The sequence below is a fragment of the Bombyx mandarina genome, chromosome 03, assembly GCF_030267445.1.
Source record: "Bombyx mandarina strain Sakado chromosome 03, ASM3026744v2".
Classification (NCBI taxonomy): domain Eukaryota; kingdom Metazoa; phylum Arthropoda; class Insecta; order Lepidoptera; family Bombycidae; genus Bombyx; species Bombyx mandarina.
Window position 1 is genome coordinate 1,803,048 of NC_143210.1, and position 26,896 is coordinate 1,829,943.

Here is a 26,896-nt window from a genome sequence, read left to right on the forward strand (position 1 = left end):
AATTATTCTCCACTTTGTACTGGCTTCTAGCCTCATATAAAGCGGTTTCTCACAACACGGGGCTTTGTAAGAACGTATCTATGTTCTTTTTTTTTTTTTTATTGCCCTTGTAGGCAGACGAGCATACGGCCCACCTGATGGTGAGTGGTTACCGTCGCTCATGGACTTCAGCAATGCCAGGGGCAGAGCCAAGCCACTGCCTACCGCTTAATACTCTCCACAAGCCTCGTTTGAAGAAGGACATGTCATAGCGCTCGGGAAACACCGTGTTATACCGTGTTATCCTATCTACCGTGTTATAGGCCACATGTACTGTGTTTGCCCTGTGCGCTTTTCTAAAACGTTCGTCCGGTTCTCATGTAACTTGATACGGTTATTTGTCGGGATTTCCGGGAAGGTTCATGCCATAGTACTACCAATAAACAACAGGTACCGCGTGAATAGTTTCAAGAAATCTGTCACCCATACAATTAGCGTTAGCCAAAGCAGATTATGACCGGATTTCCCAAGTGCATAAATAAAAAATTATTGTGTAATGAAATCGTAGTAGAGAAGCACAAGTTTTTTATTGTTTAGATGTGTGGACGAGCTCACGGCCCACCTGATGTTAAGTCGTTACCGGAGACCATAGACATATACAACGTAAATGCCGCCACCCACCTTGAGACATGAGTTCTAAAATCTCACTTTTAACTACAGCTGCGCGGTCCTTCAAACCGAAACGCATTAATGCTTTACGGCAGAAATAAGCAGGGTGGTGGTACCTACCCGTGCGGACTCACAAGACGTCCTACCACCAGTAACAAGTATTACCTTGTAATTAAAGGAATACCACAATAGACCGTAATGGATATTTTATATAAATAATATTGGATTAAGCGACATCTTTACAACTTTATGGGGTTACATTTAAAGTTTAAAATTTAGAAACAATATCATAACAGAAAAAGTTCTGCTATTTCAATGGTGTAAATTTAATTGAATTTCAATTAAAAACATCGAGCTGTTGATACTGATACCTGATAAAACGTTCCTTTAATTACAAAGACAAATGTCGCTTAAACCAAATAGTATTGCACCCCTCGATATAATCTAAACGAATGGATCTTATACGTGGCATAGTTTTGTTAAATCGTATTCATTTGGTTAGGGTAATAAGTGTTACTACTATGACCAGCAATTGTGGAACTATTGAGACTCAAGATCTTTGGTCGCATTATCAGCACTGGTAATCGCTTGAGACCAGAAAAAATTATCATACTGTTAACCCATATGTCTGCGTCACTTCTTTTTTTATCGCCAAGGAATCGTCGGACTACCGTATGTACATGTCTTAACATGCGGCCTATTTTATTTATTTATCGTGATACAACTTAGTCTAATATATATACGTGATTAGATGAGGCTATTTAAACGCAATGTCTGTTTATATTTGACTCGCCTAGAACTAGAGATGAGTCGGATTTATTAGAACAGACTCGAGTATTGGGTATTTTACGAGATTAGGCTGCACCTAATCCTATTTTGTTAATGTGTATAATCCACCTGTTCCTAACTGATCTTCGTATTCTTAAAACATAAAATCGAATGTGCAGTATGCGCTCCCACCTGTTCCTGGGCTATTTCACTCACTTACACGTTGCAACGTATCTCACAATCCCTAAATGCCTAATCCTAATCATTCAAATAATGATCCAACGATCACATTAATCAAATCCTAATAAAGAACTTGAGATTAGGTATAGGCAGATTGAGATTGCTTGCTAAATAAAGTATTGGTTGTGAATGACATTAGGAAGATTGTGTGGATTCGTTATTTGGATTAGGTATTTCTTGAGATTAGGAACAGGTGTACCTAGTATCTGAATTACCTAGTACTATGACCCGTCTCTACCTAGAACGTAGAGGCCAAGCTTTATTTACAGACAAACCATTGTTATGGTTAACGTTTTGCTTCTGTGTGCGTGCTTAGTTACAACTTATGTACCGAAATCAATGTGTGCGTGTGTGTATGTGCGTGTGTTACTGATAGCACAGGTCATAGACGATATATTAAACGGAACAATGAAATAATTGTTTATTGCAACATTTTAAGGTTAATATTCCCGATAAAAAAATATCGATATAAAAATGTTAATGTCGCTTCAGTTATGTTTATATGGATTGTTAGTTCATTCGTTTATTCAGTGTAGGTAGATTTGTAGTTAATTAACATTTTCATGAGAAATTTTTTTTATAAACAAAAGCTTACGATTTTTAGAAAAATATGACTGATATCTACTCCACGAAAACATCACTGAAGCGAAATAATGACCACGGCGATCTTAGTGATTAATCGAGAAGCTTTTTCAAAGTTTGGGGTATAAGCAAGGTGATTCTGCTTTTAAAAATTTTATTAAGGTTTTTCATCAATAAGTAATTTTCAGCTGTAAATAAAAATGTTTAATGCCCTTTGCGTGCTGCGAAATAAATTTGGTCATGATTACTTCGATCAATAATACTACTAGATTCGCGATTAGCGCTTCAAAAGCGGCCCGAAAAATAAGACCACAAATAAATTTGTGGTCTTATTTCAAATTAGTATGGTCCAATCATAGCCAACACTAAGACGTCAAAACGCTGCAATGCGCGTTCAAAAACTGAGTAAAAAACCACCGTAACACCAAGGTTTTGGAAGGAATATCTTTTTTTGGTAAATTTATATTATTAAGTGTTTTTCATAAAATAATAAACACAATTATATTGTAAATAAAACACAATTTACGAATATTGTAATTGTTTGGCCAATGTTTGCGACAAGGCACCAACTATTGTAACAAACATCACCTATTCTTGGACAGGGAATGCATAGAGTAGTTTTGTTATTTTATAATGTTATTTTTGTTTGTAGATTTCCTAGTAGCCCCTTGTCGCTGTGCACAATGGATATATATTGTCGCGAAAGAAAGAGGAGAAGAAATATAGAACTCTTATAAAAATTCTAGAATTGTTCAATGGTGGTGGCAAATCAATGCAAAAAAGTATTAAAAAAACTTTATATGTATGTGTAAATATTTTAAGCGTATATGCTGAAAAGGATTTGTTTTCTGGGGGAAACGAACACAGCCATAAAATAAGCCTAAATTAAACTGATTATAGAAAAATTCATTGATATAAGATTACATTATATTTGTAAAAAGAAACCGCTCATATAAAAATGACTTCTAAAAGACAGCTTCATAACAAACTGAATCTGTTTAAAGGTAATTAAACCTACATTATTGTTTTAATTACTTCTGTATAAAGAATACGTGGAAAACATGTTTCGTGTTTCCTTTCATATTTTTTTTACTTTATTTAATTTTATTTTTTATCACCTATTTATTGTAATAGCGGCAATGTAAAATATTATCTACTACTTTTTTGAATCGGTCAAAAATAGTTGCGACCATACAAAACAAACCTAAAACAAATATGTATATTCTGCAACTCTATGTCTTTCAATACTTACTGTGTTCTGAGCATTGAAATGTAATACCAAGAACTACATCTAGTTCCACAATACAATAAGCACGAAATTTTAAACAAATATTTTTAACCTTATAAATTAGGCTTTAAGTATCATTTTAGAATAAATATTTTTGTACTGATGACTTTTTATGTTCAAGTGACATTTTAAATTTATTCCATAATATTCTTTTTCTGACGAAAGGACCTAAATACATATATTTTGCAATGGTAATTAAACTTTATGTTTAAGTATTAAGGTTTATAATAAACTGAAGTCGTTAACATTATTAAACTTTTTTCTAAGAAATGAAGATGTTTTCGTGTCTGCAAACGTGGCCACTGGAGCGTCTTATTTTTGTTCCTGATCCGTAATCTAGTACTATTATTGATCGAAGCATGATTATTTTAAAAAAAATTCAATTCATCATGTTTAAGTATTTGTAACTTAAAAAAGTTTTGGAAGTATTAACGACACGATAACACTTTTTGTTTAATAAGTGAAGTTGTTTATAAGTAAATTTTGAGGCAATTACTTATTTATTGTCTTTTCTTTGTGTATTGTTATTTAACGAAAATGAGCAAAGGAGCTCACAGAAGAACATTTGCTAGCCCGTAAAAGCTAGTATGGTATATGCACTCTGTTTTATATAATTATATTTTGCAGCATCATACAAAAAAATTACGAAACATATAGGTAATAACTTTCAAGTTTAGTTCATTGACCTTATTTATAGTTCCCGTAGTGCGGGTTCTATTCCCGGTCGAGGTCAGTGATTTATTAGATGATTTGAGCTATAAATTGCTAATACTAGCAACCAGTTGTCGTCACAATTATTAAAAAAAAAATAGTTCAAAAAAACTAACAAAATCCGCTTTTATAGAAAATCAAACTAAAAAAAAGAAAATAAATTTTAATAAATTTGAATTACAAATAGTGTAAGAAAAAAATGATTTTATTGTAAAAAAGCGTGGGGTGCATGGTATCAGTAGTTATAAATATTTTATGAACAGATATGAGTAGAAGAGTTATTTTGATTGGATTTTCTATAGAAGCGTATTTTGTTAGTTTTTTAAACTATTAGTAATTTTTTATTTTTTAGTTGAATTTCAATTTTTTCAAGTTTATTTTTAATATTGAATTATCATCGGTCCTTAATAAGTATACCAAATTTCGAGTTAATCCGCCGTTTTGAAGGGGGTCAAAATCATGTTCAAAGATTCCGTTACATACTAACATACATACGTCTGAAGCTAATAAAATCGTATTAAAAACAAATAGATACTAACATGGGAAAATTTACAAGAATTATGTAAGAGACATTATTAAGAACAATAACGAAATTCGCTCTCACGCCATATTACTAGTTCGAAAATTTACAGCCATGTATATTTAATAGTAGTCGGTCATGTAATGAAGGCTGCATGTATCCGGAGAGCGCGGTCTATCGATTTGCACATGCGCACTGCGCGCGGGATCAACAGGCGGGTCCGTGACGCACCACGTCAACATCGCACGTATTGTTCAAACATACCCGATCCTGTGGACCGAATGGTAAACAGTTGACATCGCCTTAAACACGTCATTATGAATCCTCCCGATCCATTAAAGGTGCTTTTAGGTACCTCAAGTACCGGTCACCGTCCTCGACGAACCTCGTCCACTTGCGACGAAGGGCTCGGCGAGTAAATTAACCAACAGACTTTAACCCACTGAGATTCTGGCCGGATCTTCTCAGTGGGTCACGTTTCCGATTCGGTGGTAGATTCTGCGAAGCACTGCTCTTGCTAAGTCCAGTATTAGCACACTCCCGGTTTGAGCCCCGTGAGCTGACATACTCGCCCGGTTATGCTGACATAGCTTCTCAAGGATATCCAGCTGAGGTAGAAAAAAAAAATTGTTCAACTCGCCCGGCCCGCTCTGTTAATGTGGGATCCGTTACGAAAAAACTTATCCATAGATTTTTAAATGTAAACGCTCGCTGAAAGAAGGTTTCGAAGAAAAAGGAAATTTCTTAAAGTTTTGCTTTAGGCAGTAAATAATTCGTTTGGTCGATGTTTGCTTGTTGTCCCGTGAATTTGCTGTTTTAATAAGTTTCATATGTTTTTTTTTTTTATTGCCCTTGTAGGCAGACGAGCATACGGCCCACCTGATGGTGAGTGGTTACCGTCGCCCATGGACTTCAGCAATGCCAGAGGCAGAGCCAAGCCGCTGCCTACCGCTATGCCAGGGGCAGAGCCAAGCCGCTGCCTACCGCTATACAGGATCGCTTGGTGGAGAGCGCTCTAAATGAAAAGGCTTTAAATTTTTTGTTTGGTAGACCCAATCCACTGAGTTTCTCGACGGTTCTCCTCGGTGCACTGCTTCAGCTAGAGTCAGTGTTAGCAGTTCTCTCAAGTTGAGCCCGTGAGCTCACCTACCGGTCCGCATGTAGTTAAAATTTTTATCACTGGTGGTAGGACCTCTTGGGAGTCCGCAGTATGTTATAATAAAACCTTTTTAGGTAACATAACATTAATATTTTTAGCTGTTCTTTTTTTTTTATTGCTTAAATGGATGGACGAGCTCACAGCCCACCTGATGCTAAGTGGTTACTGGAGCCCATAGACATTTTTTTTTTTAAATCATTATTTTAACTGATTCTTTAGAACAATATTAACAAGTTGAACGCCATATGAAAAATCGAGTATGTTCATTCAGACCACGGTACTCACCGGTGAGCTTTATCTTACTGAACCATTCGGGCCACGAGGGTCACCCGGTGAGCCTTTTAAAATATCTAAATTAGATATTAATAATAATAATAATAATAATAAAAACATTTATTTCAGAAAAAATCCATAAAATAATAATAATACAATAGTCAGCACACAAACAGTTCAACAATACAAATAGAAAATGAACAATATACTAATTCAATTAATTAAATATACAAAGGAAATGAATTAGAAACACATAATTATATCAATACAGTAGTAACCACTCTATGTCAATATTAGCTATCATTATGTCAATCAGTCAATTAATTTGGAGAAAAAATAAAATAAAAAAGAAAATCATACACATTTCATAATGAAGAGTAAAATAATAATAAGGATATGTCAGTCTTGTCCGGTAATTATACACATCCATTTATGTTGGATCGGACAATCAGCGCGAGAAGCAATCATCCCGAGGATGCCATTACTACTGTCTCTCACTCGTCTTAAAAAAGAGGCAACCTTTTTTCGGATTATAGCTTGATAGCCATCCGTCCGGGCATCAGCAAACATTTGCGACGCACTGCAGTAGGGAGGCAGCCGCAATAGCACCCTGAAGATGTTGTTATACTGAACGCGCAGGACCCTGGCAGCCCGCCGAGTATGATTCACCCATAGACTGCTCGCGTAAAACGATTGGCAAAATGCCTTAAACAAAGAAATTTTTACTGGGGAGGAGCACCGAGCGAATCTACGGGCAACCATGTTTCCTCGGACCGCCAATGCCCTGCGCTCCCGCTCCAAATCTGCGTCATCGGACAAATCATCCGTTACAATGTGGCCCAGGTACTTAAAACTGGTCACTCTCTGCAGTTCCTCATCATATAATTTAATTGAAGGAACACAAACTGGAACAGGTGCACCTGACTTACCCTTGAAAAGCAGAACTTTACTTTTTGCTTTACTGTAGGTCAGTCCATGCTCCCCAGCGTAGGTCTCGCATATAGCCAGCATCTTACGAATAGCACCTACCGATGGTCCCAGCAGCACCATATCGTCCGCGTAGCTAATATTATTGACGCATACACTATCAATATGACAACCGGTATGAGTGCTGCTGAGCTCACCGATAAGGTCATTTATGTACAAGTTAAATAACAAAGGAGAGGTCAGCCCCCCCTGCCTCACGCCACACTCCATGCCATATGGCCCGGACAAAGCTCCCGCCCATCTCACCTGGTTCCGCTGGCAGTGGTACCATTCCTGTAACACTGATATGACCTCAACCGGTATACCCGCCCTGCCCAGTTTGTCCCAAAGCTTATCATATAGGACTGTGTCAAACGCCTTAGACAAGTCTAGGAAGCACGCGTATACCGGTGTTTTCCTGTCCGTATAGTACTGAACAGCTTGCTTAAGACATAATATCGCACTTTCAGTGGAAAGCCCATTTCTGAAACCGAACTGGGCTTCATGCAGTTTAATATGTTTGTTAAGAATGTTATCAAGCAAGCCGTCCAACACCTTGGCTAATATGGTCGCAAGAGAGATGGGTCGATAGTTATTCATATCCGAAACGTCCCCAGTTCTGTTCTTAATAATTGGAATCACTATAGTTTTAGTAAGTTCCTCTGGTAAGTAACTATGGCAAAGGCAGAGATTATAAAACAAGGATAGGACGCGTGGCAGGTGGACTCCAGCATGCCTAAGATGCTCGATGCTGAGACCATCATATCCAGGGGATTTACCTCTATGCATGCTGTTAATAACTCTTTTAACCTCCTTCGATGTAAAACTGATATCCCTTTTCTGGACGATGGTCTCAGCAACGGGCGACCGAAACACACCAGTATTACGCTGCGGTGTCACCTTGAAGTGTTTACTAAACGCATTTGCAATCAAGTGATGGTCAAAAATACCATTAATACTCACAGGAAGGCCAGGTTTCTGGTTAAATTTTCCGGTATCTTTCCAGAACTGTGGGAAATTATTAGCGGAATGATGGGATGCAAGTGAATCCATTTTAATTTGTTCCTGCCTATCCTGGCACCATCTTAACTTCTGCTTAAACAACTTCCTACTTTCTACCATGTCAACATACGTCTGACCATTCTTAGGCTTGCCATCTTCTACCCAGGCCAAAAACCTCGACCTGGCCTCCCTATGGTAGCTTACAACATACTTGTTCCATCCCGCAACATAACCACCCCTCCTTCGAGGCTTGACCCTTTTACAAGTAGCTGTTGCTGCATCCGACAACGTAGTGACCAGTCTTAAGTACATATTTTTTATTAATAACTTGTGCTCAGCATTGGAGCACATTCCATCACAGCAACTACTCATTTCCATCGGAAAATCAATTTCTCGCAGTTGAGCACAACATAGTTTGTTATATTTCCGGATTTGCTCAGCCGTACGTTCACGCCAAATAACCCCACTGAACACCGGTGCAGAGATTGGTAACTGTTTATACGACACTAAATCCAAGTTACAATCAATTACCAGTGGGAAATGATCAGACCACTGCACGTCATACTCGACTAACACGTTAATCACTGTCGACAGCGCTGCATTTGTGACAACACAATGATCCAACCATCTCACGCAACCATGTGCCTCGCTAATGAAGGTGTAGGTATCATCAGTATTCATACTATTAAGGTCTACGCAAATCCAGTGCTGGTCATCACAAAAGTCTAATAAGTGATTACAGAAGAGCTCACTTGGATGTGCATTGAAGTCACCCAGAACGTAAACCGCCGAACAATCGCTATTTTCTTCTGCAATAGCACTGATCGAGCTCAAGCACTGTGTGAACGCTGGCAGATTCTCAGCACAATCAGTTGGCATATACACACTAAAAACCATAATAGACGCCCCACTCACTTGCAATTTTACCGCTGATAAACGAGCATCACCACAATCGATAACAGTGACCGATCGAAAAACACCCTTTCTCCAAAGTATGGCTACCCCTCCATATGGCCTGCCCTTCAAAAGGCCAGCTGAGACATCTACCGCTGATGTTCCTTGATGATATTAGTCGCTAATTTTTAACTTCCGTGCAAAATATCACAGATTATAAATTTTAGAATGGAAAAATACTGATTTCCTGATTTTGGCTTGGCCCGAATAGTATGCTACTTTAAGCTTGCCGATGGGTCGTAAATCGTACAACGTGTTAAAATCAGTCGTCCATGACCACGAAAACTATTCAAAAGGTCGAAAATAGTCTAATGACAATAATAATCGAGATTTTAAATCGTAAAAACAGTTTTGTATTTTACATTTTAATTTAGAATTTGATGATGTTTGGGTATTAATTTTCTCGCTACACTAGTGTGTGAATCCTGCCACTTCGCCTACCATCCTTCAAATCGAAGCGCATTAGTGCAACGGGAGAAAGAGAGATAGAAAATGTCGCTGACTGACGACGTTACGCGTTACAAACCAGAAAATCTATATTATATTCTTAGAATATTATATTAATACGTGAAGCAAAAACTTTGTATCCCTTTTTACGAAAATTGCGCGGACGGAAGAGTATGAAATTTTCCACACTTATAGAGAATATAGAGAAGAAGTGCACAATGCTAATATTTTTTTTAAATAATGCATAAAATATACATGAAATCAATAAAGAAAACATTACACACACTACCATGTATTTGACACACACGCATATATACATGTATTTTTTGCTTATTGTCAAACTTTTATTGTTTAAAGTGTGTGGTCAAATTGAGAATAGATTAATGTGTATTATTTGTCTTTAATATTATGTGTCTATAGTGTAGTCTTGGCGAAATCTGTGAATAAAGAAGTATAAGTCATTGACAATAGAACCATAATAATGTTCAAATTTATAATTTAAATTAATTATAGTCGAATTTCGACTACTGCGGGACCACTAGTATCATTAAAATCATAAACGTTTTAAATTCGTGAAATCACAATTGGCAATTACATATTCGCAAGTTATCGAACTACGATCGTAAGTGTTTTTAGAGATGAGACAAGAACGAGTAGTGTAAACAGTGCAAGCATGTGTCAGATTTGGCACCGATACAGCAAGAGTTTTCGTTGAGTGATCTATACATACCTTGTGAATGTACCACCCCTATAGTTATATTCGGGAATACCTAGTTATATCTCTACGTTGCATTCTGAATTGATTTAGCTATTTGTTATTGTTACCGCTTGGAGAGAATCGGTTTTTAATGTTTTAAGATGTAGAAATGCGATGTTTACTGAACGCCATGACATTGAGATTGTCACGTCATCACGGATCCTCCCGATCCACTGACGGGGCTTTTAGGTACCACAAGCACCGGTCATCGTTCTCGTCGAACCCGTCGCTTGCGACGAAGGGCTCGGCGAGTAAATTAACCCACAGACACAGCCCACTGAGTTTCTCGCCGGATTTTCTCAGTGGGTCGCGTTTCCGATCCGGTGGTGGATTCTGCGAAGCACTGCTCTTGCTAGGGTTCGTGTTACGTCGTCACCTACTAGCCCGGTGACGTTGACATGGTCTCTTTAGACCACCAGTCTAGATAAAAAAAACGTTAAGATGATTCGTGAGGGATAGACAGCGTCTTCTTTGCGCCGCTGACGTCCATGAATGACTGAAAGCTTTACATCAACACCTACCCACTTTTGAACGTCTCGCATGACACATATATTACTGCTTCGTCCAGAAACAAAGTGTTCCAAACAAAATCTTTCTCTTTTGTGTGACAATAAAAAGTACAACATCATAAAAATAATTTTCCATCGTCAATTAGTCATGTCATGCAAACCAGCCAAGCTCCTTCAAGGTCGGTTGTGCGTCATACTCCAGACATAACTAAAACGGTAATAATCTTTCGTAATTACGAATTACATTATATGTATTATTTATGTATAGGATAATAAATAATTTTGATAAGTTTTTCTGCATATACATATGAGTTATTTAAATTGTAGTGAAAAGATAAGTAGGCAATTAAAGTATTATAATAATTAATAGATTTATTTTAATATTGCTAAATAAATTCGAACCGTTTATTGAAGTTTTATTAAAATCTCGACCATATATTATGATGATAAAACGCCATTTTAATCTATAAATACAATAAGCACATAAAATATCAGTTTTAAAAAGTCTTATTGGGAAGCCTAAAATCAATCGTCTTTCACTACACTTCGAGACATACCCATTAGAGTTTCAATCATAGTTTTTTTCAGCAATTGTTGGTCGAATCACAACGCCTCTCCTCTAAGGTGGTAAGTCAGGAGTGACGAAGCCAGAACGTAAACCACAATGCTGTATTTGTCAGAGCCTGGAAATTCCTTTGCTAGATAATGCAATTGGATTCTCCTGGGCAGTGACGAATCAAAAACACGACATTTTCTTTTAAAATAAATAATAGTTTAAAAAAACTAACAACATACGGTTTTATAGAAAATCCAACAAAAAAATAGAAAATTTAATAAAGAAATTTTAATAAATTTGAATGATTTTTTTTTTTTTAATTATTATTTATTTTTCATTTTTCAGTTGAATTTAAAAATTTTCGATTTTCTTTTTAATTTTTTTTAAATATTGAATTGTCATCGGTCCTTAATAAGTATACCAAATTTTGGGTTAATCCGACGTTTTGAAGGGGGTCAAAATCATGTTCAAAGATTCCGTTACATACATACGTCTGAAGCTAATAAAAGCGTATTAAAAAAAGTCGGGTGTCATGTCCTATATACCACCTGTATTTTTTTTTTTTTTTTTTATTGCCCTTGTAGGCAGACGAGCATACGGCCCACCTGATGGTGAGTGGTTACCGTCGCCCATGGACTTCAGCAATGCCAGGGGCAGAGCCAAGCCGCTGCCTACCGTTTAATACTCTCCACAAGCCTCGTTTGAAGAAGGACATGTCATAGCGATCGGGAAACACCGTGGAGGGGAGCTCATTCCATAGCCGGATGGTACGTGGCAAAAAAGACCTCTGGAAACGCACTGTGGATGACCGCAGTGGCTCCAGGTAGTATGGATGAACTCTACTCCGGTGGCGGGCGGTGCGATGGTAAAAACGAGATGCCGGTATCATCTCGAACAATTCCTCAGAGCACTCCCCATTCTCAGAGCACTCCACATCCAGACATTATTTCTAAGTATTTCTTCACATCTCTCATTAGGGTTTGAAATACTAGAATTCCTTATTATAGGTTTACACACTCGCAAAAGAACCCGTAAAATTCATTTTCAAAATGCCACCAGGACCGAAACACGCTATTTTCATACGGAACAAATGCAACAAGCTTTTATAGATTACGTTATGAATCACATCACATATATGATGAAATATAAATGACCTCTTTTATCAACTCTTCTAATCTCAAAATTCATTCATCTAAATGCTACAGGCGTTCAAACATACTAGAATTTATATTATTATATTATAGTGTCGTGAGGTTTCAAAACCGATAACACACTCCGATAGGTTATCTCTAAATCTGAGTCAACATTGTTAAAATCTCTATACAGAATTGTTTTTCTACGATTATATTGACACTGTTTGGAACGTAATTTTTTTTAATGCATTTGCACTATTTTCAATTGCCTCTTTGGACGAGCTGAACCAACATATCGTTACGTAATGAACAAAGTTTTGTATTATAATTTACGGAAACATTCGTACGTTCCACCAGAATGTATAACAGTAATAATACATCACATTTTAGCGAAAAAGAAAACAAACTTCAAAAAAGTCAAAAGAGAATATCATCAATAGAGTGTTGAAGTCAAATTAAATATGTGTTATTGAGGGTAGCCCAAAAAGTAGTGGTCAAATATTAATAAAATTTAAATTATCTTAGATCAGAAACATAAGCTTTCATTTAAAAACAGTGTCATTAAAATCAGTTAACCTTTTGACTGCATATAGATCACCGGTGTCCTACGGTGGACAGTTGTCGTGGATAAGACGTCCGGTGGACTCGTGTTGAGCGATGCACCGGTGTTCGAATAAAAACCATAAGTGGTTAGCAAAGGACTCCAAAAGTACGGAGAACGTCCTCTCTGTATTTCTCACAAAGCAATAAGCTGGTATACCTACTTAATTATTTTTGTTTGTATTAAATTTCGTGAATAAGGTATAACCCTGAAGCATATTTACGTCCGTGTCGTTTCAACAACTCTGCGACACTGCGCCATTATCCGATAATACTCTCGTTGCGAGTTAGTTACGTTTGCGTTGTGATGTCTCCGAGCTCCGTCTTACCTCCGGGTTGGGGTCCGATTTGGTGTCAATCGCAAAACTGATCGTACTTTATTTTTATGACAAATGCGTATAATTTTAAATCGAACAGAGCGAGTCGTGTCACCAGTGTGCTTAGTGTGAATTTTTTGACTTCTCGATCGCCTAAAAGCTAACTCAAATTTAGAGACAAGCACACAGACAAGTAAACGCTTAAGTAACTGACAAATCACCGGAAGTAATTCTTAAAATTGGAACGACGGTCGGAAGTATCATTTTTATGGGAACAAAATCGGTTTTATCATGAAAATATAGACGGCTCTGGTTATGAGAAAATATGAATTGTTTACACTGACAGTGTGACGACAGCGTCGCGTCCGATGCGTTCTAGTGAGACCGCGTCGGTCGGCCGGTGATGACGCGATGCAGCCGTGAAGGTTAGCCGTGACGTTCCGGCTCACCTGTAGGAGATGAAATGTGAAAGACTTAGCTATATAGCTCTTGTCCGCTACATAATATGGCTTCATTCAGCTTGATTCTTACACGACCTTTCGGATCCATCAGATCCAATAACTGTTGCATTAGAAGTCTTTAGTTCTAACACTAGGAGCAGGCTCAAGGACTCCGGTAACTGTACTCTCGAACTCGACAAAGAGTTCGACGTGTAACCTAACGTAAATATCAGCCCGCTGAGTTTCTCGCCAGATCTTCTCAGCGGATCGCGATTCCGATCCGATTTTAGATTCATTCGCGAAGCAGTTAGTTACTCTTGAGTTGTTAGATCTCCTTTGGAGTCTTTCGGGTAGTTGTGAGCAAATCTTTCATGGCTGAGCTCTTGCTCGCCCACCTGTCCTGGTTAAACTGCAAAGGCCTCCGGGCCACCAGTAATCCCTTAATCATAAAAAAAGTTGGATTCTGCCACTAAGCAGTTATGCGCTCCGATTCAAAAAGGCTACTCGCATAAAATAACATTCACGCTTTGGTTACTAGAATTCTGCTGCTACTGTAATTGTAAAAATCTTGAATCCTTGATATGTGAAGGGGTGAATCTAAAAAAAAAAAAAAAAATTTGGAAAACCAGATAAGATTATCGTTAGGTGACATGAAATATTGAGTCCCTCAAATATGGCATTTACGCACTTATTTGTATTATTAAAGTCGTTATTTATTAAAATTATTATTATTACCGATGTTCAAACTTTTGGGTTGTCAGTTTTCTTCGTCGCTTTCAAAGCTGAAAGTTTATAAAGATTTTCAACGTTTATCGACGCCTTATTAGTACAACTTCAATGACGACTTGTAATATAATGATTTTAAAAAAAATAAGTCAGTTTATTGTGAGGTATTTGAGAACAAAAAATTTATTAAAATGTAATCTATATAAGTACCTATATTTAACGTTATATGTATTCTATAATTCTGAGATGTTACTTAAAGGAAGATTTGTTTTGATTTTGTTCTTTTTGTTTTTTGTTGTTGTTTGTTATTCTTTTGTTAATCTGGCACCTACCATGCATTATCTCTACACCACTCTATGGTCGACTGGAAGAGAATGCTCATGGCAATAAGTCCGCCTGTATACAACTTTTGTTTTGTTCATAAAGTATAAATAAATAAATAAAAAATGTACATAAAGACACCATTGCGGTTTCGAATGTGGAGTTGCGAGTGTATTTTTAGTAAAAGTTGGTGGTAAATGGTCACATTTTGTAATTTGTCATTCACAATTAACTGATTAGAATATTTTATCATTTTTGCTCCAATTTTCGTACACTCATACCATAATCAATCAAATAAAAATAAAAAATATTATGAATAATTAATTTCATTTTCGGACTACCGAAATTACGAAAGCAAAGTGTTAGAATGGAGTTTATGTATAAGAATGGAGAGTACTTAACGGTAGGCAGCTGGTTGGCTCTGCCCCTTGGATTGCTGGCATCCATTGGCTTAATTAACCACACCTTGTGAGTCTGAGCGGGTAGGTACGACCGCTCTGCCTATTTCTGCCGTGAAGCAGTAATGCGTTTCGGTTTGAAAGGTAGGGCAGCCATTGCAACTATACCGAGACCTTAGAACTTATCTCAAGTTGGGTGGCACATGGGCTCCAGTGACCACTTAACACCAGGTGGGCTGTGAGCTCATCCACCCATCTAAGTAATAAAAAAAACACCATCAGGTGGACTGTAATCTTTTTGTGAACATACTTCACTATGCATGGTCTGTAAAGATCTTTTTTTTTTTTTTTTTTTTTTATGATTGAAAGTTTACTGGTGGCCCGAAGGCCTTTCCAGTTTCACCAGGACAGGTGGGCAAGCAAAGGCTCAGCCAAGAGGGGTGGGATTTGCTAACAACTGCCCGAGCGCCTCCGAAGGAGACCTAACAACTCAAGAGCAATTGTTTCGCGAATGAATCTACTACCGGATCGGAATCGCGACCCGCTGAGAAGATCCGGCGAGAAACTCAGCGGGCTGATGCATGGGTTAGGTTGCACGTCGACCTCTTTGTCGAGTTCGACGAGTACGGTTACCGGGGTCCCTAAGCCTGCCCCTAGTATTAGAGCTGAAGGCATCTAATGCAAAGGTTATTGGATCTGATGGATCCGTAAGGACGTGTCTAGGGCGTCGACGGTGACTGGCTCCTGCATGATCAGGATTCGGAGAGTAGTCAGCGGCGGCAACGATAAGGCGATTATCATGACGCATAGCCTTATCGAAGTATCGTTCCGACGCTGACTTCATGTATTTCCGAATTGATTCGAGGCCCAGGTCGTCGTGTAGGTCAACGTTCCTCACGAACCACGGAGCGCCGACAGCTAACCTGCAAAAGCGGGATTGTAGGGATTGGAGGGTGTCTATGTGTGTGCGGGCCGCGTGAGCGAACACCACACTCGCGTAAGTCATGACGGGCCTTATGCAAGTTTTGTAAAGTGTCACCTTGTTCCGAAGGGACATTTTACTCCGCTTACAGATCATGGGGTAGAGTCTACCGAGAATAAATGCGGCACGGTCACGGACTGATTTTATATGCGGGCGGAATGTCATCGATGCATCCAGGGTAACGCCCAGGTACTTGACCTTCCTGGCCCAGGGTATGGGTTGTCTAAAGAGAGTAATCGGGGGTGTGAGATTCCTCCTCCTAATCCGGGAGGAAATCCGTGTGGAGCTTCCCCTCTGAAATAGCACCGCAGTACTTTTCGCTGGGTTGATGTCTATGCGCCATTTTCGGAACCACTGTCCTAGGGCTAGGGCTGCGCTCTGAAGCTTCTTCGCGATTAGGGACTTATTTCTACTAGAATAGTAAACAGTCGTGTCGTCGGCGAATAAAGCTAAATGGGTCGGCGGCGACCGGGGAATATCGTTGACGAATAAGCTAAATAGGAGGGGTGAGAGGACAGATCCTTGCGGGACTCCAGCTGTGAGAGGTCGTGGGGAGGAGCGGGTTCCCTCGACTCGATATCGAAAAGAGCGGTTCGACAAGAAGTCCCGTATGACGAGCACGAGACTATCCGGCACGCCCATGTTGAATAGTTTGAAAATCAAACCATTGTGCCAGACTTTGTCGAACGCTTTTGCGACGTCGAAGAAGAGAGCTCCCGTGTATAACGGTTTTGGTCGATTAAGCCCCACAAGAATGTGCTCCGTGAGGCGGTGCACCTGTTGAACGCATGAGTGATTTGTACGGAATCCGAATTGTTCATCGATGAGAATGCCCTTGGATGAGACGAAATCTCTGAGGCGCTTGTAGAGCAGACGCTCATACAGTTTGCCTAGAGACATGAGGAGGCTAATCGGGCGGTAGCTCGTCGGATGATTTTTTGGTTTACCGGGTTTATGTATGCCGATAACGTCCGCTTCTTTCCACACCGCGGGAAAGACACAGTTCGCCATAGCGGCATTGAAAATAGATGCCAACATCACGATGAGTTGGACGGGTAGAAGTTTAATAACGCGGTTAGATATACCGTCGGAACCGGGAGCCTTGCGAGGACGTAAGTCTTTGATCAAGTCTTTAACTTCCATCGGGGTGACGGGTGGTAACGCATCCGAGGGTGGCAAGGAGGCTCTGCGTTCTACCTCACTGTCTACTAATTCTACATGAACAGGGTCCACGGATTGAGTGCTGGGCGTGCACTGGGTTTGCAATGTATCGGCCAGCAGCTCTGCTTTTTCGTCATCATCAAAGGCCCCGAGTCGGCCTGAGGGGCCTACGAGGGGGGGCATAGTTACTACCGTATCCGATTTGAGAGTACGAGCTAAGCGGTAGTAAGACCTTTGGGAGGGCGCGAGTCCTTCTAAGAAATCAGAACATCTGGCATCTCGGACTTCGGCGATGCGAGACTTTACGTCGCGTTGTAGGGCACGCATTCGAATACGATTTTCCGCGGTAGGATACCTGTCGTAGGCGCGTATCGAGGCGTTCTTAGCTCTAAGGAGTTCCCTAATATCGTCGGACAATTTGAAGCGGTGAAGGAAGTCCTCCGCTACAACTTGTTTCGATGACCTATCTAATGTCGAGGTGATGTGTGATGTTAAGATGTCTATGGCTTCAGCGGTATCCTGAGGAGACGGGGTAGAGTCCGGGCTAAACGGGAGCGATGGTGGATCAGATTCAGCCAGGCTGATGCCCAGCGTGTGCCAATCCACCACAGTCCTCGTGACGGGAACGGAATCGGGAGCGCGACCGAGCTTCATGACGACGGGACGGTGGTCTGAATCTAGCTCTGAAACTACTTCGATCGAGTGTAAGCGCAGAGTTACGTTTTTTAATAACGCTATGTCGAGTATATCCGGGCGATGCGCGATATTTAGCGGGTAGTGAGTCGGGGTTAACGGAGCGACGATATCGAAGGCGAGATCATCGACTAACGCGTCAAGCCGCCTGCCATTCGGGGTTGTGGTGTGTGAGTTCCACCTGATGTGTTTACAATTTAGGTCGCCCGCCAGAATGACAGAGCTCCCCATACCGAGCAGCGCCTCAATATCACTGCTTAGAACGATCTTATCTGGCGGAAGATAAACGGACGCGATAACGATCGGCGCGTGTCCCGTCAGTGAGATTCGGCACACTGATGCTTCGATATTAGCGAGCGCGGGAGGATCGAGCGGGACGCAATGCAGGGCTCTTCTATAGTAAATAACGGTACCACCACCACGGGCAGAGAGCCTGTCGTTCCTGACCGTGTTATAGTTCGCGATTTTAGGGTCACGGCGCGCGGGCTTAAGTAGGGTCTCCTGCACTAAGAAAATGTCAATTTGATGGTCACGCAAAAATCACAAACCTGATCACGTTGATTTGCGAGACCGTAAGCGTTAAAAAATCCTATTGTTACGGATAAGGGTTTTATTCTACTAATGTACGCCATTGATTACCGGCGGAGTGAGGGGAGGACGTACGTATTTAACGACGCGTATACGTCAGCGTATTCTTGCACAACGGCGATGAAATGTTGTGCAGTGGAGGCGGCGCGAATGGCGTCACCCAAAGCGTTAACACGCTCAAAGTTGATCGACTGAAAAAAGTCGATCGCTAGAGCGAGATTTTCGGACGCGGTCGGAGGGCAGGTCGCGGGGGAGGGACGTATCGCGGGGGTGGGACGAGTCGCGGGGGAGAGAGTTGTAGCCGTGTTCGTGTACGGCAACGGTTTAGCCCAAGCCGAGACGCTGGGCACCGACGCCGGCACGAAAGCAGGCTTAGCCTTCGGCACAGAGGGTACCGTGGCTTTGATGTCTGGGCCGGAAGCTCGGAGGCGGTTTTGACGGGCGACGCGGCGATTTATTTTTGGAGCTCGGGGGCATCCACGGTAGTTCGCGGGGTGACCTTGTGTTCGGCACAGGACACAGCTAGGCGGTTCCGTCGCGGTTTTTTGGTCGCGAGCGCAGAGGGCCGTGGCGTGATCGCCCAAACACTTAACACATCGGGGGCGCGCGTGACAGTTACGGGAAGAGTGCCCGTACAGTTGGCAGTTATGGCACTGACTAGGAGTGCCTTTTTTATGGGGACTTCGACGGCAATACCGGAGAGCCTACAGACGGTCCGAATGTTAAAATTTGCTTACCCTCGGGGGTAGGCTGGAGGGCGACTAAAACCATATTGTATGGCTCCCTACCGCGGCCGGTGTGCATGCGGTGCACGGAATTTACTTGTAGGCCTTGTTCTATCAGATCTGCCTTGACGAGATCGGCATCTAGCTCCTTCGGGATTCCACGTATGACAACGCGGAGTTCGCGCTCCTCCTGGAGCGTATAAGTGTGGAAACTTATACGCTCCTTTCGGAGGTAACTTGAGAGGGCCCTATGGTCGTCGGGTGTCGTTACTTTTATTTGAATCCCGTTGGCGAGATTACGGGCGCTGGCAAAATTAATATTTTTGGCCTTAAGGGCCAGGGAAACTCGGTCCCAAGCTGCCTTCTCTTGAAGTATAACCGGGGGAGGGGTCTGAGTTTTAGATTGCGCCACCGGTCGCGGCGACGGAGTGGCACGGGCTGGAGGCGCAACGGGAGTCTGAGGGCGGGGGCGCGACGCGTTCGCGGCTTTGCTAATTTTAGCGGCCGCGAGAGCTCGAGACTCCGCAGCACGCTTCTTACCCTTTTGTACCAGGGTGAATCCATCCGTCGATGAGGCGGGGGCGAGGTCGACCTCCATCTCCGAGTCAGAGTCGGAGGACGAGGAGGCGGGCGCAGGTGACCTACAAGCAGGAGTTTTGGAGGGCGCGACGGAGGCCGCGGATGATCGCGCTGCTGGAACGGTGGCCACGGCGGACGACGCAGTAGTTTTACTCGCTAGTATAGGCGACGCGGGAACGGCAGGCACGACGGAGGCTGCGGTGCTCGATGTAGACGCTTTGCACGCAGGTACAGGCGACGCAGGAGCAGCGAGCACGGCGGAGTCTTCGAGAGAGCTCGCAGTGTGATTGGCCTTGAAAGCCAGAAACTCTGAGGCGAGCTGTGGGTGACGAAGTCGGAGGAATTCCACGAATACAGCGTCCATGATCGCTGAGTACCCAGGTGGGGCGGCCCCGGGTCTTGAAAACACTCGCCTTGCGGCGAGGCCCCAACTTCTCGGACCTGAGCGGTTCTATTGAACACAGGTGGCAATGCGGCGCGATTACTACAGGACAAAGAAAAAGCACAACAAAACAGAAATTACAAAAAGAAGCAAAACAAATAAATACTTGCAGGAAAACACTTTGTCGGCAAATGTTCCACGAACACAAAAATAACTAAAACAAAACAAATAAAAGCTTCCAGGAAACACACTTGGTCGGCAGATGTATCACGAACACAGGCCGCGCGAACAATGGCCGGGCTAACAAAAGCCGGGCGAACAAAGACCGGGCGATCGAGTGGACGATGAGCACGTCCGCACGTGACGGGTGCCTCTATCGGAATGGTCTGTAAAGATCTGCAAATGGTGTCTGTTCTTTTATAAAACTGGCGACCTTATACTGTATTGGTTAGGTGTAGTTCGGATAATAGTACAGACTAAGCTATTATACTAATAGGAAAACGACAAAGGCTTTGATATTTGAGTAGGTCAATCCAACTCCTGATCTTCGTTAGCAGAGTTCGGTCGTTATCTTGGTACCTGACGGTCAAGATAAAGTAAAATTATTGAATCTCCATTCGTAACTCTCGGCGCTCATGGAAATAACTCCACGATATGATATTATCTCATTATCACGTTTATATATATGTCGGAGAAGCCACAATTATTAACACCATCGTCAGATATCCGTAGAGGCGAATAGGGTGGTCGAGCTTAGCAGACGTAACAGATGATAGTTCTTAGGACGGAGGCCCAGCTTTTCAAGAAGGCTGGTTGGTAAGTGTGATGGCGTCTACGCGCCCCCATCGGCTAGGCTCTGTCGTACCACGAAGCTAGCCGAGTTCCGACGATACCGCAATCGTGTTGCCATCTCTCGAGAATCGTGCTGCGTTTCGTTTAGCTACTAAACAAATGTTTTTTTTTTTCCTACCTAAGCTGGTAGCCTTGATTGAGAGGCTATTCCAGCGTAACCTTAACTAGTAGGTGAGCTCACGGGGCTCAAACCTGACGACGTTGCTAACACGAACCCTAGCAAGAGCCGTGCTTCGCAGAATCTACCACCGGATCGGAAACGCGACCCACTGAGAAGATTCGGCGTGAAACTCAGTGGGCTGTGTCTGAGGGTTAATTTACTCGTCGAGCCCTTCGTCGCAACGGTGACCGGTACAAATGAATGACCATTTCCGACATATATATGCTAATTTCAGTTCAAAACGGTTTTACGGTTTTAGGAAAGCGCTCTCAAAATCGAAATTATAATGAAAATATACCTACCTAATTAAAACTATTTTTACAGTTGAATCTCGCGATTATTAATTACGTTATATGTAATTATTTCCGACGTTTCGTATACTTTACAGTTTTCATAGTCACAACGGACGATTAATGTGGTATTCGTCGATATTTACCATATTACCAAAATTTATAGACAACGTAGACGCTACTTGCCGGCCTAAACCTTGAAACTCGAATCTAAGGTCGAAATCCCAGTTTATATTGTAAAACCGTATAGCTTTTGGAAAGTAATAATAATCAAATTAAACAAAACAATATTAATATTGATTCGCCCCACAGAATCCATTCTTCAAACGGGACCATAATCTTGTGCGCCGCGCAAGGCCATTGGCATCGCGCGTCAGCTGATTTCAATCGTGTTACATTACGTGCCATAGAAAAAGCAATAAGACTAACTTACGAAATTTTAGCAGCAGGAAACACGAGAATCCATCCAGTTTCTGGGCGTGCTTAATTTATAATAAAAGTGACAAAAATTCTGCAAGTAACCTCGATCTGAAGTATTGGAATATAGAAAGTAATGTAGCGATGACCTTAGAATGAGAAGGTCATATGGATGGAACGGCGAATTAACGAATTCAGGCTTTTATTTGTTTGGCCTATTAATCAAATTCTTATGCATTTCTAATAAAAAAAAGATGTGTAGTGTCGTGGGACACCGGATAGGAACGAAGTTCCTTAATATAAAATTATGAATTTTAAGTTCTATTCGAGGTGTAAAGAAAATAAAACTGGATGTTTCGCAACAACCCACGGTCATTCGGTAACGTGCGAACTTATCGTGGTACACTTCATTCACGGTTGTTTGCATAAGAGTTAGTGTATTGCGCAAACGAACGCTCTGAGATCGTGGTCAATGAATGATAAAAAAATGTTTTTTTTTGTACGTTATTACAAAGTTAATAAAAACCTTACGTTACGGACGTTTTTTCCCGGTTAGGGTACCCCTCCGCACCGTCCCATAAGGAACTTCGTCCCAAAAAGTGAAAAAAATACCTTCCTTTTTTAATTCACAGACGGCTGCACGAGATCGTCCTCCAACTGGTGTTAACTGGTTACTAAAATCCATAGACAAGCGAGTTTCGTCACCGATCTTGAGACGAGGCTTAATACCAAATGTGTGTGTAACATTACAGCTGTCCCAAGCCTTCTTCCAACTCCAACAATAGCTGCTCAGTACCATAAAATAGCAGGGAGGTGGTACCCTTGCGTGGTCGAATATCGCTCATATCGCTTATTGTAAACAGTCTTTAAAGGTATTATAAAATTGTAAATAAGTGTATAAATATACTTGAAATATATTAAGCGATGTGTGATTTAGCGTAGAATTAACATTTAAATAATAATATAAGTATTAACCAAGTGACTTTCTCGCCGGATCTTCTCAGTGCTCTTCTCTTCTTAGCTCTGCTCTTCTTAGGGTTAGTGTTAGGAAATTCTCTCGGGTTGGTTCGCCTACCAGTCCGCGGGAAGCTACCAGTGAATAGGTTTAAAAAAAACAAGCATGCGTCAATGAAACGAAATACACACGAATTATGATTAATAGTTCAAACACAATTAAGTGTTTTTGAATTTTAAAAGCTACAATGAAATTATTAGGCGTCGCCAGTCAGTTTTGTTGGGGCCTTCCGCGTGCTAGAACCGGCTCTGCCGATCGCGTCCGAATAAGTACCGGACAAGTTTTCGTTCCCAAATCAAGGACCGGATGCCTGCGTATTACGTGTACAAAGTGCCCTCGCTAAAAACGCGAAGAGATTACTAGTGTGTAACATATCATTTGTCAGAATAAAGCTAAAAAAATATATCTTACTAATAAAAATCAAAACCCGCAAAACTATTATTTGCGTAATTACTGGTGGTAGGACCTCTTGTGAGTCCGCGCGGGTAGGTATCACCACCCCGCTTATTTCTGCCGTGAAGCAGTAATGCGTTTCGGCTTGAGGGGCGGGGCAGCCGTTGTAACTATATACTGAGACCTTGGAACTTATATCTCAGGGTGGGTGGCGCATTTACGTTGTAGATGTCTATGGGCTCCAGTAACCACTTAACATCAGGCGGGCTGTGAGCTCGTCCACCCATCTAAGCAATAAATAAAAACTTGGAAAACTCTAAACGAAAAACGCAACGAACCTCGTAAATCTAATGAACTAAAATAGGTACGTAATTTAAAAAAAAATTATCATACGCTCCGAACCGGTTCTTAGATAAAAATACTGGGGCCAAGCAAAAAAAAAAAAGATCTGGACTTTGACTTATTAAAAAAAAAAATTGATATAAAGACAACAAAAACTTCTCGTGTTCACCAGATATCTCGGATGTTACGCATCCTACGTTGCTATGATGCGTTGATGTCGGGAAGCACTACATAATTATAATAATTAAACAATGTTTACTTACAACAAAGATTAACGCGATCACAATTCGCGCTTAAAGCTTAAAGCCCGTTCATTATTTATTCCAAACTAGCTGACCCGGCAGACTTCGTAGTGCCTCAATCGATAAATAAAAGACCCAAACTTTTGTATAAAATAAACTTAAAACAAACAAAAGGAATCCGTCCGACGGGGTACAAATCAAAGGAAAAACAAATTTTGTTATTTTTATTTAATTCCGAACTTTTTCATATTTATCTACCTTTTAAACCTTCTCTGAACTTCCACAAATAATTCAAGACGAAAACTAGCCAAATCGGTCCAGCCGTTCTCGAGTTTTAGCGAGACTAACGAACAGCAATTCATTTTTATGTATATAGAAGATAGAAGATAAACTTCTCATAAACAGGTCATTGTAAATGTCGCAACAGTACATACGTATTCAATATTATTTTTTACCGTCCCTATTTCGTCTGTATCCTGGAGCCAATAAGAATTGACCTTTGACGCCCTGTTTTATCAGGGGCAGTACGATAATGTTACTTAAAATAAAACTATTAACAAATATGAAGATACTGTATTTATTATCTTGTTCTATTCAAACGGGAAACGGCACGTATATGGTTACAATAAAATTTAATGCAGACGCGTCACTAGTGATTGTTTATATTGCACTGTCTATTACAATGTGACGTCATCTTTCTTATCGGTACCAACCCCGCTATCGGAGTTGAGGGAAAAAAGTTAAGTTTTACTCGGCGTGGTTGAAGTAGTAGCAACATAAGCTCGAGGAACTGGGATATTTAGACGTACCAGATGTACAGCTAAACTGCTTAGAGGATTCTTGTTAAACGTATGAAACACCCTAGAGGGAATCTGATCAAAGAGCTGAATGGTGCGTGACAATGATTTTTTGGAGACGCACTTGGGATAAGCATGGTTCCAGTTAGTAGGGATTAATGGCGTTAATTGGAACGGTAAAAAAAGATTGGGTCATCACAAATAATTCCTGAGAGCCCTCATGTATTTACCATACCACATCGTATTTGTAATTGAGTACCAAATCAGCCATGATTATGTGAGATCTACTGTCTACGTACGACAAGTCTAATTACCATTCAAGTGTTTTTCTAAGTAGATTTTGCAAAATTTATATCCTAAGACGGTATGTTATGTGAAGATTGTCTTCGACAGTCATATGGGAACCGAGTGCGTATCGGACATAGCACAATACAGTTTTCTGATAAAAGTACTATAGAATTTAAAGTGTCTAAAATACCAAAATCTCAAAAGCCATATATAATTTATTGTAAAGAAATACGTTTAACACAACATGCTATTTCTTTCTTCCTTTACAAAACGATTGAGGCTTAAACCTTTATATCTCAAGGCGAGGAGCTTCATGTTCTGATAACTACGAACCCCTGTGACTATTTAGCACCCAGAGGGCCACCAGTTGATATATTAGAACCAATTTTAATTTCAAATGCTGTATAGTGTATTCAAAAATGTCTAGATGCAATTTGAACCAAAAATTCAATTCAACGCTTTATCTAATTTCGAAAATCTAAATGAAAAAACGCTGTGAACCGCGGAAACAACAATAAATAAGATCAACGCAATCACAGTTCATGTTCAAAGCCCGTTCAGCTCAGTGAGTTTCTTGTCGGATCTTCTGAATGGGTCGCGATTCCGATCCGCTTCAGCGCAGCAATGCTCTAGCTAGGGCTTCTTCTTCTATATCGTTCCCTCACTACTGAGGATCGCGACCACATGTGACGTTCTTCCACTGTGCTCGATCATGGGTGGCATGGACTGCATGGTATAGACTACCACCAAGTGCATCTTTTGCTAGATCTGACCATCTGGCTGATGTTCTGCCCACGGCATACTTGCCCTCTATGCGACCCGTAATTATGAGCTTCTCTAATTCATGTCTGGGAGACCGCATGATGTGTCCGAAGAAGCTCATAACACGTTCCCGGCAGATGGAAGAGAGCCTTTTTCGGATGTTTAGCTGCCTTAGAATGGACTCGTTTAGAAGGGCTAGTGTTAGCAAATTCTATCAGGTTGAGCTAGTGAGCTCATCTACCCATTCGAGCGTAGCTGGAATAGTCCCATAGGCTACTAGCGAATAAATAGGAGAAAAAAAAACCAGTTCATTATTTTGTATGTATATCTATAAGTAATAAACTGTTTTTGTTTTCAGTGAGAGCAGCATGTTCGTTTCTCGGAGACGCTGGATACTGAAGACATGCGGGACCACCACCCCGCTACGGTGCGTCCGCGCTGTGCTGGCTCTCGCACAGGACGTGGCGGGCCATTCGTGCGTGCACAACGTGTTCTACTCCAGGAGAGAATTCGCCCGTCCCGAAGTCCAGCTCAAACCGCACGACAACTTTGATTCAGAGGTCTGTGCCCATTGGCCTAAGCATTACACGCATTATATTTCGAGACACGGTCATTCCGCGTAATTACTGGTGGTAGGAAATCTTGTGAGTCCGCACGGGCCACCGGGGACCGGTTCCACCCTGCCTATTTCTGCCGTGAAGCATTAATGCGTTTCGGTTTGAAGGGTGGGGCAGCCGTCGTAACTATACTTGAGACCTTAGAACTTATATCTCAAGGTGGGTCGAGCACTTACGTCGTAGATGTCTATGGGCTCCAGTTACCACTTAACACCAGGTAGGATTTGAGCTCGTCCACCAACCTAAGCAATAAAAAAAAAGAGAAAGATACACTAGACACTATGCTCACTGAGTTT

General features: G+C 41.1%; 1 protein-coding gene and 1 long non-coding RNA gene across 2 annotated transcripts in view; both read left to right on the forward strand.

The window, feature by feature from the left end:
* Positions 1-26,896, forward strand: part of SamDC (S-adenosylmethionine decarboxylase) — a 52,302-nt gene that overhangs the window by 20,590 nt on the left and 4,816 nt on the right. The window contains exon 3 of the mRNA XM_028185005.2: positions 26,342-26,543. Within this exon, the coding sequence (XP_028040806.1) occupies positions 26,342-26,543 (202 nt within the window). The remainder of the gene's footprint in view (positions 1-26,341; positions 26,544-26,896) is intronic.
* LOC149503236 (uncharacterized) lies at positions 1,025-3,632 on the forward strand. The gene is made up of 2 exons (XR_016324899.1): positions 1,025-2,692; positions 2,891-3,632. It is a non-coding gene; the product is annotated as an uncharacterized LOC149503236 (long non-coding RNA).